Below are 14,950 nucleotides of genomic sequence, written 5' to 3' on the forward strand. Positions count from 1 at the left end.
TTAATAATGTAAAGAAGTAATAAGTCTGGGGGCTTCAGGACAATTTTTCATAAAAAGGTGCTACTAGAGTGCAATTATGTAGAATTTGGGGGGTATCATTGCAATAAAATGCGCACGCCCCAGGGGATCCGCATTTGCATTTTACATATTTGCTTTCCCCTTTTTGTCTTTTGTCGGGAGAATTAATTACTCGGGGAGAAAATGATGAATCGTGTGGTAAACGTTGGCGATATATCGGCGATATTGGTTTTAAAAAATAGGATAAGCAAAACTAGCCGTTGGTGAGTCGAATTCAAATCGATAGGTCAGACCCACAAAACTCCAGAAAAGAAGAACACTTGAAAACCCTATCATCGAACCTCCGCGACGCTCCCCTCTCTCTGTTGGTTCAGAAACCCTAATTTCTACTTCCTAAGCTTCGATCTAGTGTTGAGAACTCAGCAGAATCAATCGATTCGAACCTCTTGCGGTACGTTTTCATGTGTGCTGTTCTGGAATTTTATGAATTTTTTTTAGAGATATCTGCTTGGTTCTGAAAGATGAGGGCAAAACTGAGGAAAATTTTGCATTTCAGAAACACAATGTGAAATACTGGAAGCGAACAGTTCATTTTAGCAACGATTTAACGCATTTTTAGTATTTTTCTGCTTGTACCGACAAATGTTCAAGAATAAAATCATTTCAAGGAGAAACTAGACACCTCTCTCTCTCTCTCTCTCTCTCTCTCTCTCTCTCTCTCTCTCACACACACACACACACACACACACACACACACTTTTGATCTTCTACAATCTGGTTTCTCGGCAGGCAAACATACAATTAGATAGAAAGGAAAACTGAAAATAGGTAGTATTTGGCCGCGCGAGATCAACACTTCAGAAATGGAAAGTCCACATTTTCGTTGGTTTATAATTCCACACTTAAAAATTTGTTCTACTCCCAAACTTAGTACAATCGAACTCCAATTTTCAGCAACAAATACAGCCTAAGACTCCTAAATGAGCTGTTGACAAGTCTACAGCTGAATCTGAATAGCCTGGTAAACGTGAGAAAATCTATGGCGTATATTTATATATTTTTTTATGCTTTTCGTGAGCAGATTCTGAAAAAATAATGAAATTTTATTTAGAGAAAATATTTTCTCTCATATTTTGATAAAAACCATTTTGCTTCAGCCTATTATTCGTTTATTTCTTTATTATATGTTTAGATTGGCTTCTTGGTTTGGCAACGATTAGGTCAGTATCATGTATTCAAATTATTATACAACAGCTTTTTGAAATTCGTGAAAATTGTTCTAGAGCTAATGTGATTTTGGTTAGATACCTGTGATTTTCTTTATGTTCAAATGTATATAATATCTGGTGAGAGAATCAATGTGCGTACATCCTTTTGAGAAAATTTTGAATTTTTTATGTCAATGACGTATCCATTCAATTATTATGATATATACGGATCTGTGTTTGGTTGAATTAATTGGTTTTCTTGACACAGATAAATATCTGTAACAGTCATTTTTAGCCTCTCTCCTCAGAGAGGAGAGGGTCAGACCAAAAATTGGTCTCCTTCAAGTTCAACCATTAAGGAGAACAACAAAGTATAAATATGACAGTTCAAACTCCCAGTACACCTGCATCAAAGTCAGAGAAGACACCAGTTTCCACCCCAGGAGGGCCCAAAGTTAGGGAAGAGAAGATTGTCGTAACAGTACGATTAAGGCCTTTGAACAAGAGGGAGCAGTCTGCTCGAGACCAAGTAGCATGGGAATGCATTGATGATCACACCATTGTGTTCAAACCACCTCTTCAAGAACGGTCATTTCAACCGGCCTCGTTTACATTTGGTATATAAATAACAAAGAAACTATTTCAATAACATCATAGTTTTTTTGTTATCTTTTATTTAAATTTTTAAAGATTTAAGAGATTTGTGTGTGTGCGTGTGTGGTTTTTTTCTTTTGCCAGATAGGGTGTTTGGTCCTGTTTCTTTAACTGAGAATGTATACGAGGAAGGAGTCAAGAATGTTGCTTTGTCAGCCTTGATGGGCATAAACGGTAGCGATATTCTTATATTATATGATCAGTTGAATATTGCATAATCAGAATGCTCTTAACTAAATGTCCATGTTAAAAACTGAATCTAACTCTTATTTGGCAGCGACCATATTTGCATATGGACAAACTAGCAGTGGGAAAACCTACACAATGAGAGGAATTACGGAGAAAGCTGTTAATGATATCTATAAGCATATAATGAATGTAAGCTTTATCTGGATCTACTATAGCGTAGTTGTCATGTGAGAAGCTTATAATTAAAGTTGTTGGCTCTTGACTTGTTCTTTTAGCGACACCTACTATTTGACTCTTTTTGGAAGGGCTTTTGTCTCTGTTTCTCATTATTTTTGTGTTTTAAGGACTTCGGCTTTTGACTAATTTTATCTCCCTTGGGCATTATCACAGACCCCTGAAAGAGATTTCACAATAAGGATTTCTGGACTTGAAATATACAATGAAAATGTCAGGGATTTGTTGAATTCAGAATCTGGACGTAACCTTAAGCTATTAGATGATCCAGAGGTATGGTGTGTTCATATTTGTAATTATTATTTCTTTTTAAAATTCTATTGCCTTTTGTTTTTACCTTTGATTCATACTTTTCTTCATGGCCTTCTCATGATTATCTGCTTGCAGAAAGGAACCGTGGTTGAGAAGTTGGTAGAGGAAACAGCAAATGATGATCAACATTTAAGACAGTTGATCAGCATTTGCGAGGGTAAGCCAGCATTGCTTTTGATAATCTTTCTTTTGAAATTCTTTATTAGCATTGTATCTTACCTTCATAAGTTGTTGTCTTTGTAGCACAACGGCAAGTGGGCGAGACTGCACTAAATGATACTAGCTCACGGTCGCACCAGATAATAAGGCTTGTCAGTCTCTAGTTCTCTTGATACTTGTAGATGAAATTACCTTTTTTTTAACCAACACCTGATAAATAATTTTGGCTGATTATGCAGACAATTCAAAGCTCTCTCCGTGAAAATTCAGATTGTGTTAGGTCTTATGTTGCAAGCTTGGTAAGTAACTAGCAAAAAGAAAACAAAACTCTATTTCCTCATTGAAAAATGCAAAAATGGACCAGTTTTTTCACTAGAAGTTATCAATATTCTGCAGAACTTTGTAGATCTAGCTGGAAGTGAAAGAGCCTCACAGACACATGCTGATGGTGCTAGGCTCAGGGAAGGCTGCCACATCAACCTGAGCTTGATGACTCTCACCACTGTAATCAGAAAGCTCAGGTCAAATTCGAATGTATTTTTTAATCTTGAGATAGTATAGACAAACCAAAGGCGTATATCCTCCCTACTCTAAATACTTCCAGATTTATTTAATATTTAATGAGCCACTTCCATCTCCATTTTCCATGTGCTGCAAAGGAAATGGAACATATGAACTAACTGGAAAAATTGGAATATCTGACAAGGGACTTCCATATGTTCTTAGGTCTAGATGCACCAAAGAAAATCTTATAAGTTGTCCAATTGAACTACCTGATGATGCTAATCTAATTGTAAATCTGTATTTTGTGTTCCAATAGCACAAGCCAACATCCTTATTGTAAACCTAACATCTTTTTGTCACTGTAGTTGATACAATGCTGGGTTGGATTTATTTATTTATTTTTTCCTGCTCATCTCATTGTATTGCAAAACTGGCTTCAGTTCCTCCTGCTTATCATGGTTGTGGCAGTTCTTGACTGATTTCCTAATAATGTTTTATAGATTTTGGAAAATATAAGGGAGTAATTTAACAAACTAGGGCTAAATTTCAATATAGATCATGTATATGTTTTCTCTTTTGAGGTACCCATTGTGCAGGGTAACTGAAGTTTCTAATTATTGATTGATTGGATTTTTTTGTTAGTTTGTGATATTTTTCTGCTTGCAGTGTTGGGAAAAGAAGTGGCCACATTCCCTACAGAGACTCGAAGCTCACCCGCATATTGCAGCATTCACTTGGTGGAAATGCTCGTACCGCCATCATATGTACTTTGAGTCCAGCACTGAGTCATGTTGAGCAATCTCGGAACACACTCTCTTTTGCTACTCGAGCAAAAGAAGTGACAAACAATGCTCAAGTAAACATGGTAATTATTCTCTTTTTTTCACCTGTAAGCATTTTCAACAACTTTTAATAACTCACATATTTAAGCTACTTTTGTTAATGGAAAAAATCAGGTTGTTTCAGACAAGCAACTAGTAAAACATTTGCAGAAAGAAGTAGCCAGGCTGGCAGCAGAGCTGCGTACTCCAGATCCATCAAACGAAAAAGATCTAAAAATTCAGCAGGTAAGCAGCATCACTTGATTCTCAATTTTCTAAGAAGGCAAATGACTTAATACAGAAACTCTACATCAAAACATTTTTATTATGTCCAGATGGAAATGGAAATTGAAGAACTGAAGCGCCAAAGAGATCTTGCACAATCACAAGTACATGAGTTGCGTAGAAAAATGCAGGAGGAACAGCAGGTCTCTCTCTCTCTCTCTCTCCCAAGCATTCACACACAAAGACACATGATTTGATTATACTTATTATTTTAATCTGTATTTGGTACATATATTTCAGGATTTGAACCCATCTGTGTCACCTAGTCCAGTGGTCAAGTGTCTATCCTTTTCTGGAGCATTACCGCCAAACTGTAAGGAGCAAAGCCTAGGTGGTACAACAAGAACTACAGTGGGAAGACAGACGCTGAGGCAATCTTCCACTGCTCCTTTCACTCTTATGCATGAAATCCGCAAACTTGAACACCTCCAAGAGCAGCTGGGAGAAGAAGCAAATAGAGCTTTGGAAGTACTACAGAAGGAGGTGGCTTGTCATAGATTAGGCAACCAAGATGCAGCTGAGACTATTGCTAAGCTGCAAGCAGAAATAAAGGAAATGCGGGCCATCAAATCAGTACCAAAAGAGGTTCAAGCTGGAAATGTGATTGCACCAAACAAGAGTGTCAGTGCAAACCTAAAGGATGAAATAACAAGACTTCATTCACAGGGAAGCACCATTGCAGACCTTGAGGAGCAGCTTGAAAATGTTCAGAAGTCTATAGACAAATTGGTGATGTCTCTTCCAAGCCAACAGTCTAACAGCGACATGGTTCTGAAAGTCACAAATCAATTAAAGAAGAAGTTAATTCCATTAGCTTCGAGTAACAACACCAACCAGCAAAATTCTATAAGATCCTCTCCCTGGTCACCTTTGTCATCTACTCCTGAAGTACTAGATTCCGAGGTTGAAAATAGAGCTCCAGAGTATGATAACATATTGTCAAGTGAGACTCCTCTTCAGTCTGAGAAGGGGACTCCAACAAAAACTGATGAAGGTACAGATGTATCATCAAAAGAAGGCACTCCATGCTTTCAACGTTCAAGTTCCGTTAACATGCGTAAAATGCAGAAAATGTTTCAGAATGCTGCTGAAGAGAATGTAAGAAACATAAGAGCATATGTAACAGAGTTGAAAGAACGCGTTGCTAAGCTACAATACCAAAAGCAGCTGCTTGTTTGCCAGGTACAGTACCGAATTGAACTTTCTGCATATTGATATATTCTCTGTTTGTTCGTATATCTTGGAAAAATTGTTTAATTTGCATACAGAGGGGCCTTTCCTCTCCATCTCAGGGAGTCCTTCAATATTTTTCAATGCACTTCAAAATTTATTTCATAATTGCATTTGTTCTGCTCTATATAATATAATAGGTCCTTGAGCTCGAAGCAAATGAAGCAGCTGGACACAATTTGGAAAGTGATGAAAATGCATCTGAGCCGCAGGAACCCCAAGTTCCATGGCATGTAACTTTTAAAGAGCAAAGACAGCAAATTATTGAGCTGTGGCATATCTGCCATGTCTCCATAATTCATAGGGCACAGTTCTATCTATTATTTAAGGGAGATGCGGCTGATGAAATATACATGGAGGTGGAGCTCAGGTGCTTGACTTGGTTGCAAAAGCACTTTGCAGAACTTGAGAATGCAAGTCCAGCTCACTCAGGGGATGAACCCACAATCTCTCCGTCTTCAAGGTTCTACTCTCTCTCTCTCTCTCTCTCTAACACACACACACACACTTCAATCTACCTAGTGAAACAAGCTTCGTTCATTTCTTTTGGTTTCCAAGGTAGCTGAATTAGTCTTGTTCTTACTTGCAGTATTAGAGCACTAAAACGTGAAAGGGAGTTCCTTGCAAAGAGGTTAACCACACGTTTAACTGCGGAGGAGAGAGATGCATTGTACTGGAAATGGGAAGTCCCACTTGATGGCAAGCAGAGGAGGATGCATTTTGTAAACAAGCTTTGGACGGATCCCCATGATGCCAAGCATGTCGATGAGAGTGCTAAGATAGTTGCAAAGCTCGTAGGTTTTTGTGAAAGAAGCAACATGTCAAAGGAAATGTTTGGACTCAATTTTGTTCTTCCAGCTGACAAGAGGCCCTGGATCATGGGCTGGAACCAAATTTCAAGCTTTCTTCATTTTTGATAAGTTTTTTATTTGTATACTCCTGATTCTTTCTTCCATACCATGTATATCAACTATTGGAGTTTTCCTCCAATATGTTATTTAGTTTTTTGCCTTGTGGTTTGTGGCTAGTTGAGCACAAACCATGCAAGATGACAATTTGTGGTTTTTAGTTTTGAATAAAAGCATTGGATTCATTTATATGTGTTATACGAACCGATTTTATAGATTGCCTATCAATGCTTGAATGAAGAGAAGAGTAAATGGAATAACACTTTATTATAAAAAACAAATAAAGGAAACATTTGCTTATACAAAAATGGTGAAATCAAGCCACAAAAGAACGCACTCAAATTCTTTTCTCAAAAAGAATCTACTAATTTAATCTATGACTACTTCTAAACGTATGACTTTATGTATTTTGATCCATTCTCATGTTTTTAGACTTCACTTCACTTTATATAACCTCTCTACTAATTGGCTGTTACTTTGTCTATGATCTTCTTCTTCTACCATGCTACTTCTACTTCTATTTAAGTAGTTATATACAACTAGTCTTTTGATCCATTTCCATGTTCTTAGACCTTGCTTCATTTTAAATAGCTTGTCTTTCTTTTCTCCTTTTTTTTTTTTAACAATAGCTTTCTTTGTTAAGAATTCCACTAGCGAGTTTGTCCCACTTTAAAAAATTTGAGTGGATGATGGGTACGTATATACATGGTTATGCCCAAAACCCAAAAGGCTTAAACTTTTTGGTCAAGTTGGTATTCACTCAAGTGTATCAAGACCACCCATGGACTCTGTTGGCCCTAGATTCGAGTCTAGAGGGGGGGAGGGGTGAATAGACTCTTTTACGTAATTTTGCTTTTCTCTACAAAATATAAATCTTGACAAGATGCAAATGATTATATCACAATAAATACAAGTAAATCCTGCACAAGATATAATAAATTAAAGAGAAGGGAGGAAAAGCTTAACACCGATGTTTAACGTGGTTCGGTCTCTTACCTACGTTGACACCTTGAGTCACACCCAAGGTTTCCACAATCCACTAAACAAACTTCTTCACCGGCAGAGAAGCTTTTACACACGGGAACAAATCCCTTTATGCTCACACAGAGCGTTCTAGAAAGGTTCACCTAGAACCCTTGCAATTTGGTTCACCAAGAACCCTCTCACTTTGGTTCACCATCTTAGCTTTGAACTAGGTTCACCATGAACCTCAATACAACAATATGATGAAAAAATGCTCTTTGAATAAGCTGATAATTGATACAATCAAAACCTCACACAAATCTCTCCAAGTAATGATTCATAATAAGATTAATGAGCAAGAGAGATTTTGAACACAAAAATGATGAACTAAAATATGATGCGCTTGTGAATAATATATGAACTACAAAATCAATGTTTAAACAAGCATTTGGACTTGTATTTATAGGTAAATTGGGTTACTAGTCGTTTTATGGCCTTTGGGCTAATATATTAGTTGTTTACTGAAAATAGAATAGCGTTCCCAAGAGGGGGGGGGGGGTGAATTGGGTTAATTAAAAATTTATGTCCTTTTTAAAACTTTTTGTATTTTAATTACAACAGCTAACTTAATTAAGTTAACCAAATAAAAATCACAACCCAAACACTCAACAAGGTACTTGAAAGATAAACAATCCAATCAATCAACAAAATTGAAATCAATCGATCAAACTCTTGATGCTTTTGGTAACAGCCTTGTAAGTATGAGCAAGCTCTATTTTGATTGTTTGTAAAGCACTCACTTAACCAAGATTTCTGCAAATTAATCAACGTACACCCTTGTAGGTTTCCGAAAAAGATTAATTAAACGTACTTTCTAAAGTTAAAAGTCTTCTCTGAATTCTTACTTAAGCCTTGCAATAAGCAATTTTCATTCACAATATATATATAGTGTAGAAAATAAAAGTGTAGGGTAGAGAGAAGACACCAAAATTTTACGAGGTTCGGCTTATCCCTAACATACGTCCTCGCCTTTGGCAAATACTACCAAAGGATTCCACTATGAACGCTCTTTTCCAAGTGGAGCAACCCTTTTACAAAATCCTCATTTTCAGGAAGAGAAACCTCTCCAAACAATATCCCCTCATTTGGTTACAATGATCCAACAACCCTGAATCGTCTAGAAACAACAAAGAAGTAGGAAAGAATTTGTGTACAAGAGACACTCTCAAAAAGAGTAGGTTAGTACAATAATCAACACAATATAATGTAATTCAATATAAAGAGATTGAAGTTCGATTGAATTAAATCATTGAATTTATCTTCCTTGGATTGAAAGATTCAGACTTTGAAAACACAAATTCGGAGTTAGAATCAACAGCAACTCAGTAGTGAAAGCAAGATGTGAACAAGAGAGATTTAGAGCACTTTGAGAATTTTTGATTGCTAAGAAATTTTCTTGGTATTTAAAAATCTTGTTTTAGGGGCTATTTAGATGTTTAAAAGTTAATACCTCGTCCCTCAAGTTTTCTTGGAGTATGTACCAAGTTTTCAATAAGAGTAGTGCCCAAGAAATCAAATTTAAAAAATTTTCTGTTGGAGTTTTAAACATTCTGTTCGAGTGGCAGTTGCCTGCCACGATTTGGCAGTCGCTTGCCATAGTTCAAACCTAAAACTTAGAAGGTAGGCAGTCGCTTGCCAAAGCACAGGGAGGTGCTTGGCTTGACCAACCAGTCACCGGGCAGGTTCTTGGCAGTCGCCTGGGACCCTACTGTCTGCCATATTTTAAATTCTAAAATGAGCAATCACCTTCTTGAGTTGGGCAGTCACCTGACTTTTAGAAAACTAAAATTTAACTTTGAAAACTTCTTCTCATTTGAGACCTTTATTATTTTAATTTAGGAAAACATATTTTAAGGTCTTCGAAAATTGGTTTCTTAGTTTCTTGTTCTTAATGAGCTTCAATTCAATTTATATTGAGCTTTACATGAAGTACTTACATAAAGACTTTCTTAAGACTCTAAACCCTTGAGCTTCTTAAGTCTTCATGACAGTCCTTGCTTTGAGTTCTTTCCTTGATCATTAAGCATTCTTTGAGCTTTCAATAATCTTTCATTCTTCAAGCTCTAATAGAATATGCCCATCTTGAGCTTTTATTATTGAGTTTAGCTTTGAAACACTTGAGCTTTCTATTATTTGCTTCCTGCAATAGTTCAACTTGAAACCATATCAATTTTATCTTGATTTGTTATCATCAAAATAAGAATTGTAAGCATTGTTAGGCCAACAATCTCCCCTTTTTTGATGATGATAAATTTAGGGCAAAATGAGAGAATACTTCCATAAAGTACTCCCCTTTACAATAAACATAGCTCCCCCTTTCAATAAGCATGAATGTAAGATAAAATTCTCAAGCATAAAGTTGTTAAACAAGTTTATAAGATAAAACATATGAAAAAGAACATATTCAAAATCCTCTTTTGCTCTCTCAAATACTCTCCCCCTTTGGACATCAATCAAAAAGGCAAGGAGCTTTAACAACCATAAGCAATATTTAAGTTTTACAAAATACTAAAGCCATCTAGAGTAGACAAGCAAAAATGATGGGTGGTGATATACATAAAAACATCAAGTACGCAATACAATACATAAGACAAAATAGAAAAACACAACTAGGATCAATCACTCTATTCCAAATCATCTTTGGATGCAGATCCATCGCCTTCACGATCTTCAGAATGTTCATCAGATTTAGTGTCACTAGAAGAGCAGGCCAAATGCTTCTCAATTTTGTCTACACGCTAAGCAAGGGAGGAGCAGTGAGATTCTATAGTGGAAACCTTTTCTTGAAGTAAACCAATGCCAGATTGCATCCTTTCACTGAAGTTTAGATAGTGATTGTAAAATGGCAGAAACCAAGAAGGAGTATCTGTGTCTAGTTGAACTAAAGTAGCTGGCACAGAAGGCTAAGGAGGCTTTGATGTGAGATGTCGACAACCTTTGTGAAACCAGCATTAAGTGGTTTTCTTATAACCCATTTGCTTAAGATTTGTGTCAGTAAATATGTCATAATGGGTTCTTTGAATGAAGTTGAAAGATAGTGCGATGATGTTATGATGAGCAAACACCGTATTCAATAGTCTAGCATATGGAAGAATAATGTGAGGAGCTTCAACACCTTCATATTTATCCATCTGATAATAAGACTAGGGAGATCCATTTTTTTACCTTTAAAAATGCACCACTAGACTAAACAATCGAGAAAGGAGACATGATCATGTGAATTGGTGCGAGGCAGGATATTGTAGGTAATGAGTTTATGCAAAATTATGGCTTGAAGGTTCAGCTGTTTATAAATAGGTGGATTACCAAAATAGGTAGGTTCATCGGTCATCACAAGTGGTAAAAATTCCTCTGGGGTAAAACCTTGTGCCATAATCCATTGTTTGTCTGCAGATTGAACTTCAAAATCTTTAGGTTTGACACGAAGGATTTTTCCTAAATATAATGGAGTGATATGTATACTTTGCCCTAAAAGGTCAGTTTTTATCCCATCATCTTGTTTCTCCATGTTTGCATAGAAAATCCTCACCAAATTTGAATAATGCCCTTTGGCCTGATATGAGATAAACCTTTCCCATCTAATATATTTGAAAAGCTTTAAAATTTCAGGAAAGTCAAAATTGAAAAAGGAGACATCAATAACTTTACCAAGTATTGGTTCTGATGAAGCAATTTGATTTACATAAAGAGTTTTGGGTTGAGGGGTAGTTAGCCATTTCTCGACTCGATCGTTGTTGATACGTGAGGAGGAGGAAGAACCCTTGTTTGCAACCTTCTTTGTTCCTGGCATGATTGTTTAGAGATGGAAACCAAGAAACCCTAGATTTTGAATGATAACAATGTAGGATTTTGATGTGGTGTTCTAATTTTAGAAGAATTTTGAGGAGTAATAGGGTTGTATAAGGATAGGGATGAGGCTTTCGGGTGTGAAATGAAGAATGGAAGGTGCCTGATGGAGGTTAAAATAAAGGAAATTAGGGTTTTAAAACCCTACCTTTCGCGAGGCAGTCGCCTTCCACGTTGGAGGTAGGCGCCTGGCAACCCAATTGTCACCAAGTCAGTAGTATGACAGTTGTCTGACACTCAAGTGGCAGTCGCCTGCCAAGCATGATTTTTGAAATATTCTTTAAACAACTTCTCAAACATGCATCAGTCCTAATTCTCGTCTAATAAATATAAATCGATCCTAAGAGAGTGATTTTGTGAATATATTTGCTAATTGATCATTTTTATTAACGAATTCTAAATTTATTTCCTCCTTTTGTATATGATATCTCAAGAAGTGATGTCGAATGTGAATATGTTTTGTTCTTGAGTGAGATACTAGATTTTTTGAAATATTTATAGCACTTGTGTTGTCGGACTTAATTGGGATTGTTTGATATTCAGGTTTGAAATCTTTCAATTGTTGTTTCATATATAGTGTTTGAGCACAACAACTCTCTGTTGCTACATATTCAGCCTCAACAGTTGAAAAAGCCATGGAGTTTTGTTTCTTTGAAAACCAAGATACTAATGACCGTCCTAGGAAGTGGCAACTTCCACTTGTATTTTGTCTATCGATTTTACACCCTGCATAGTCCGCATTGGAATAGCTAATTATTTCAAAATTAGTGTCCTTAGGATACCATAATCCAAGGTCTATAGTTCCTATCAAGTATCTTAGTATTCTTTTTACAGCGATTTGATGAGATTCTCTGGGAGTAGAATGAAATTGAGCACTCATACATAAGCTAAACATAATGTACGGTCTACTTGTCATTAAATATAACAAGCTTCCTATCATGCCTCGATAATATTTCGTATCTACAGGTTTTCCCTTTTCATCTTTATCAAGGCTTGTTGAGGTGCTCATAGGAGTTCCTATGGGTTTATTTCCTTCCATGTCAAACTTTTTCAACATATCTTTAATGTATTTTGTTTGATTTATAACAGTTCTACTCTTGGCTTGTTTGATTTGTAACCCAAGGAAATAATTCAACTCTCCCATCATACTCATTTCAAACTCTTTTTGCATGCAATTTGCAAATTTTTTACATAATTCTTCATTTGTAGCTCCAAAAATGATGTCATCCATATATATTTGTACTATTAGCAAGTGTTTGTTTTTATTCTTTATAAATAAGGTGCAGTCAACTTTTCCTCTTGAAAAATCATTATTAAGTAGAAATTTGTTTAGTCTTTCATACCAAGCTCTAGGAGCTTGTTTTAAACCATACAAGGATTTGGTTAATCTTAATACATGATTGGGATGTTTTGTATCTTCAAAACTTGGTGGTTGTTTTACATAAACTTCTTCATTTATATACCTATTTAAGAAAACACTTTTTACATCCATTTGATATAACTTAAATTCCTTATAGGCTGCATAGGCTAGAAGCATTCTAGTTGCTTCCATTCTAACTATAGGGGCAAAGGTTTCATCATAATCAATACCTTCTTCTTGATTATATCCTTGAGCTACTAACCTAACTTTGTTTCAAACAACAATCCCATTTTCATCTTTCTTGTTTCTAAAGACCCATTTAGTTCCTATGATTGAATGATATTTAGGTTTGGGCACTAATTGCCATACTTGACTTCTTTCAATTTGACTGAGCTCTTCTTGCATAGCCATAATCCATGAATCATCATTTAAGTTTCTTCCAAATTTTTGGGTTCCTCTTATAATAGAAATGCATAGTGATTGCATAGATTTTTCAATGATGATCTTGTAGTTACTCCTTTGGATGGTTCTCCTATTATTTGTTCTTTAGGATGGTTTCTTATGTATTTCCATTCCTTTAGTAATTCAGAATTTTCTGTAGGAGTATCATTTGTAGTTTCTTCAATGATTTCTTGTTTATCTTCTTTTACTTCTTCAATGTCTAAATTTTCTAGTTTATGTAAGGTGTCATCATTCTCTTCAGTTTGATTTGTTTTGGTGTAAGGATTAGCTTCATCAAATTTTACATAGATTGATTCAATAATAATGAGTGTTCTTTTGTTGTAGATTCTATAAGCTTTTCTGTTTGCTACATAACCTAGGAAGATACCCTCATCCGACTTTGCATCAAATTTTCCTAAGTTGTCTTTGTCATTAAGCACATAGCACTTACATCCAAATACATGAAAGTAAGCTATATTGGGTCTCCTTTCTTTCCATAATTCATATGGATTTTTATTTAAACTTGATCTTATAGATACTCTATTTTTTACATAACATGCAGTGTTAATTGCTTCAATCCAAAAGTATTTAGGTAAGTTATTTTCATTCAATATGGTCCTAGCCATTTCTAGTAGTGTCCTATTCTTTCTTTCAACAACTCTATTTTGTTGTGGAGTTCTTGGAGTTGAAAAATTGTGACTTATTCCATTCTTATTGCAGAAATTTTCTACATCTCTATTTTTGAATTCTTTTCCTTGGTCACTTCTAATGTTTATAATGCTATATCCTTTTTCATTTCAAAGTCTTTTGCATAAATCTATTAAAATTTTCATGCTTCATCCTTTGAGGTTAATAAGAGCACCCATGTAAACCTAGAATAGTCATCAACGATGATGAAAGCATATTGCTTTCCTCCTAGACTTTGTGTTCTAGTTGGTCCAAACAAATCTAGGTGAATAAGTTCTAAGGGCCTGTTAGTGGATATATGTTTCTTTTTCTTAAAGCTATACTTAGTTTGTTTTCCTAATTGACAAGCATCGCATATTTTATCTTTAACAAACCTTGTATTAGGAAGTCCTTTAACTAAGTTCTTTTTGGCTAACCTTGACAATAAGTCCATACTGACATGGCCTAATCTTCTATGCCATAACCAACTAGCCTCGTTCATGGATATTAAGCATGTAATTATTTGAGATTTTAGCTTTTCAAAGTTTATGCAATATACATTGTCAATTCTTTGAGTAGTGAAGAAAACATTGTGTTTTACTCTATTCTCAACGACACACTTATCTTGTTTGAAGGTTACATCAAATCTTATGTCACTTAGCTAGCTTATGCTTAAGAGATTATGTTTTAATCCTTCTACCAATATATACATTATCAATGGAAAGGAAGGGTTCATCTTACCAATTCCAATTATTTTGCCCTTAGCATTGTCTCCAAAAGTGACGTATCCTCCATCTTTTAGCGTGAGTGAGGTGAATTTGGACCTATCTCCGGTCATGTGCCTAGAACACCTGTTGTCCAAGTACCATTTGTCCTTTGTTGTGGTTGTCCTAAGGCAAACCTACAAGAAGGATTCAATGTGTTATTCTTAAGAATCCATACCTTTTTAGAACTTTTTGACTCATCTTTATTTTCTTTGATTTTCCATACTTTCTTTACTCTTGCACCTTTTCTTTTAAATGGACAATCAAATTTAATGTGTCCCTTGTTCTTACATAGGAAACATGTAGTGTGTCGATAGATATTGTTTGA

At 35.6% G+C, this 14,950-nt stretch overlaps 1 protein-coding gene across 1 annotated transcript; it reads left to right on the forward strand.

The window, feature by feature from the left end:
* The first annotated feature begins 324 nt into the window (after nucleotides 1-324).
* LOC131146300 (kinesin-like protein NACK1) lies at nucleotides 325-6,711 on the forward strand. The gene is made up of 15 exons (XM_058095815.1): nucleotides 325-469; nucleotides 1,495-1,843; nucleotides 1,965-2,054; nucleotides 2,158-2,258; nucleotides 2,460-2,576; nucleotides 2,691-2,772; nucleotides 2,859-2,926; nucleotides 3,014-3,073; nucleotides 3,171-3,295; nucleotides 3,945-4,143; nucleotides 4,235-4,345; nucleotides 4,435-4,527; nucleotides 4,625-5,566; nucleotides 5,755-6,077; nucleotides 6,204-6,711. The coding sequence occupies exons 2-15, from the start codon at nucleotides 1,606-1,608 to the stop codon at nucleotides 6,529-6,531; spliced, it is 2,877 nt and encodes a 958-aa protein (XP_057951798.1). The 5' UTR covers nucleotides 325-469; nucleotides 1,495-1,605; the 3' UTR covers nucleotides 6,532-6,711.
* Nucleotides 6,712-14,950: the final 8,239 nt, after the last annotated feature.

The sequence above is a fragment of the Malania oleifera genome, chromosome 13 (genome assembly GCF_029873635.1).
Source record: "Malania oleifera isolate guangnan ecotype guangnan chromosome 13, ASM2987363v1, whole genome shotgun sequence".
Lineage (NCBI taxonomy): Eukaryota > Viridiplantae > Streptophyta > Magnoliopsida > Santalales > Ximeniaceae > Malania > Malania oleifera.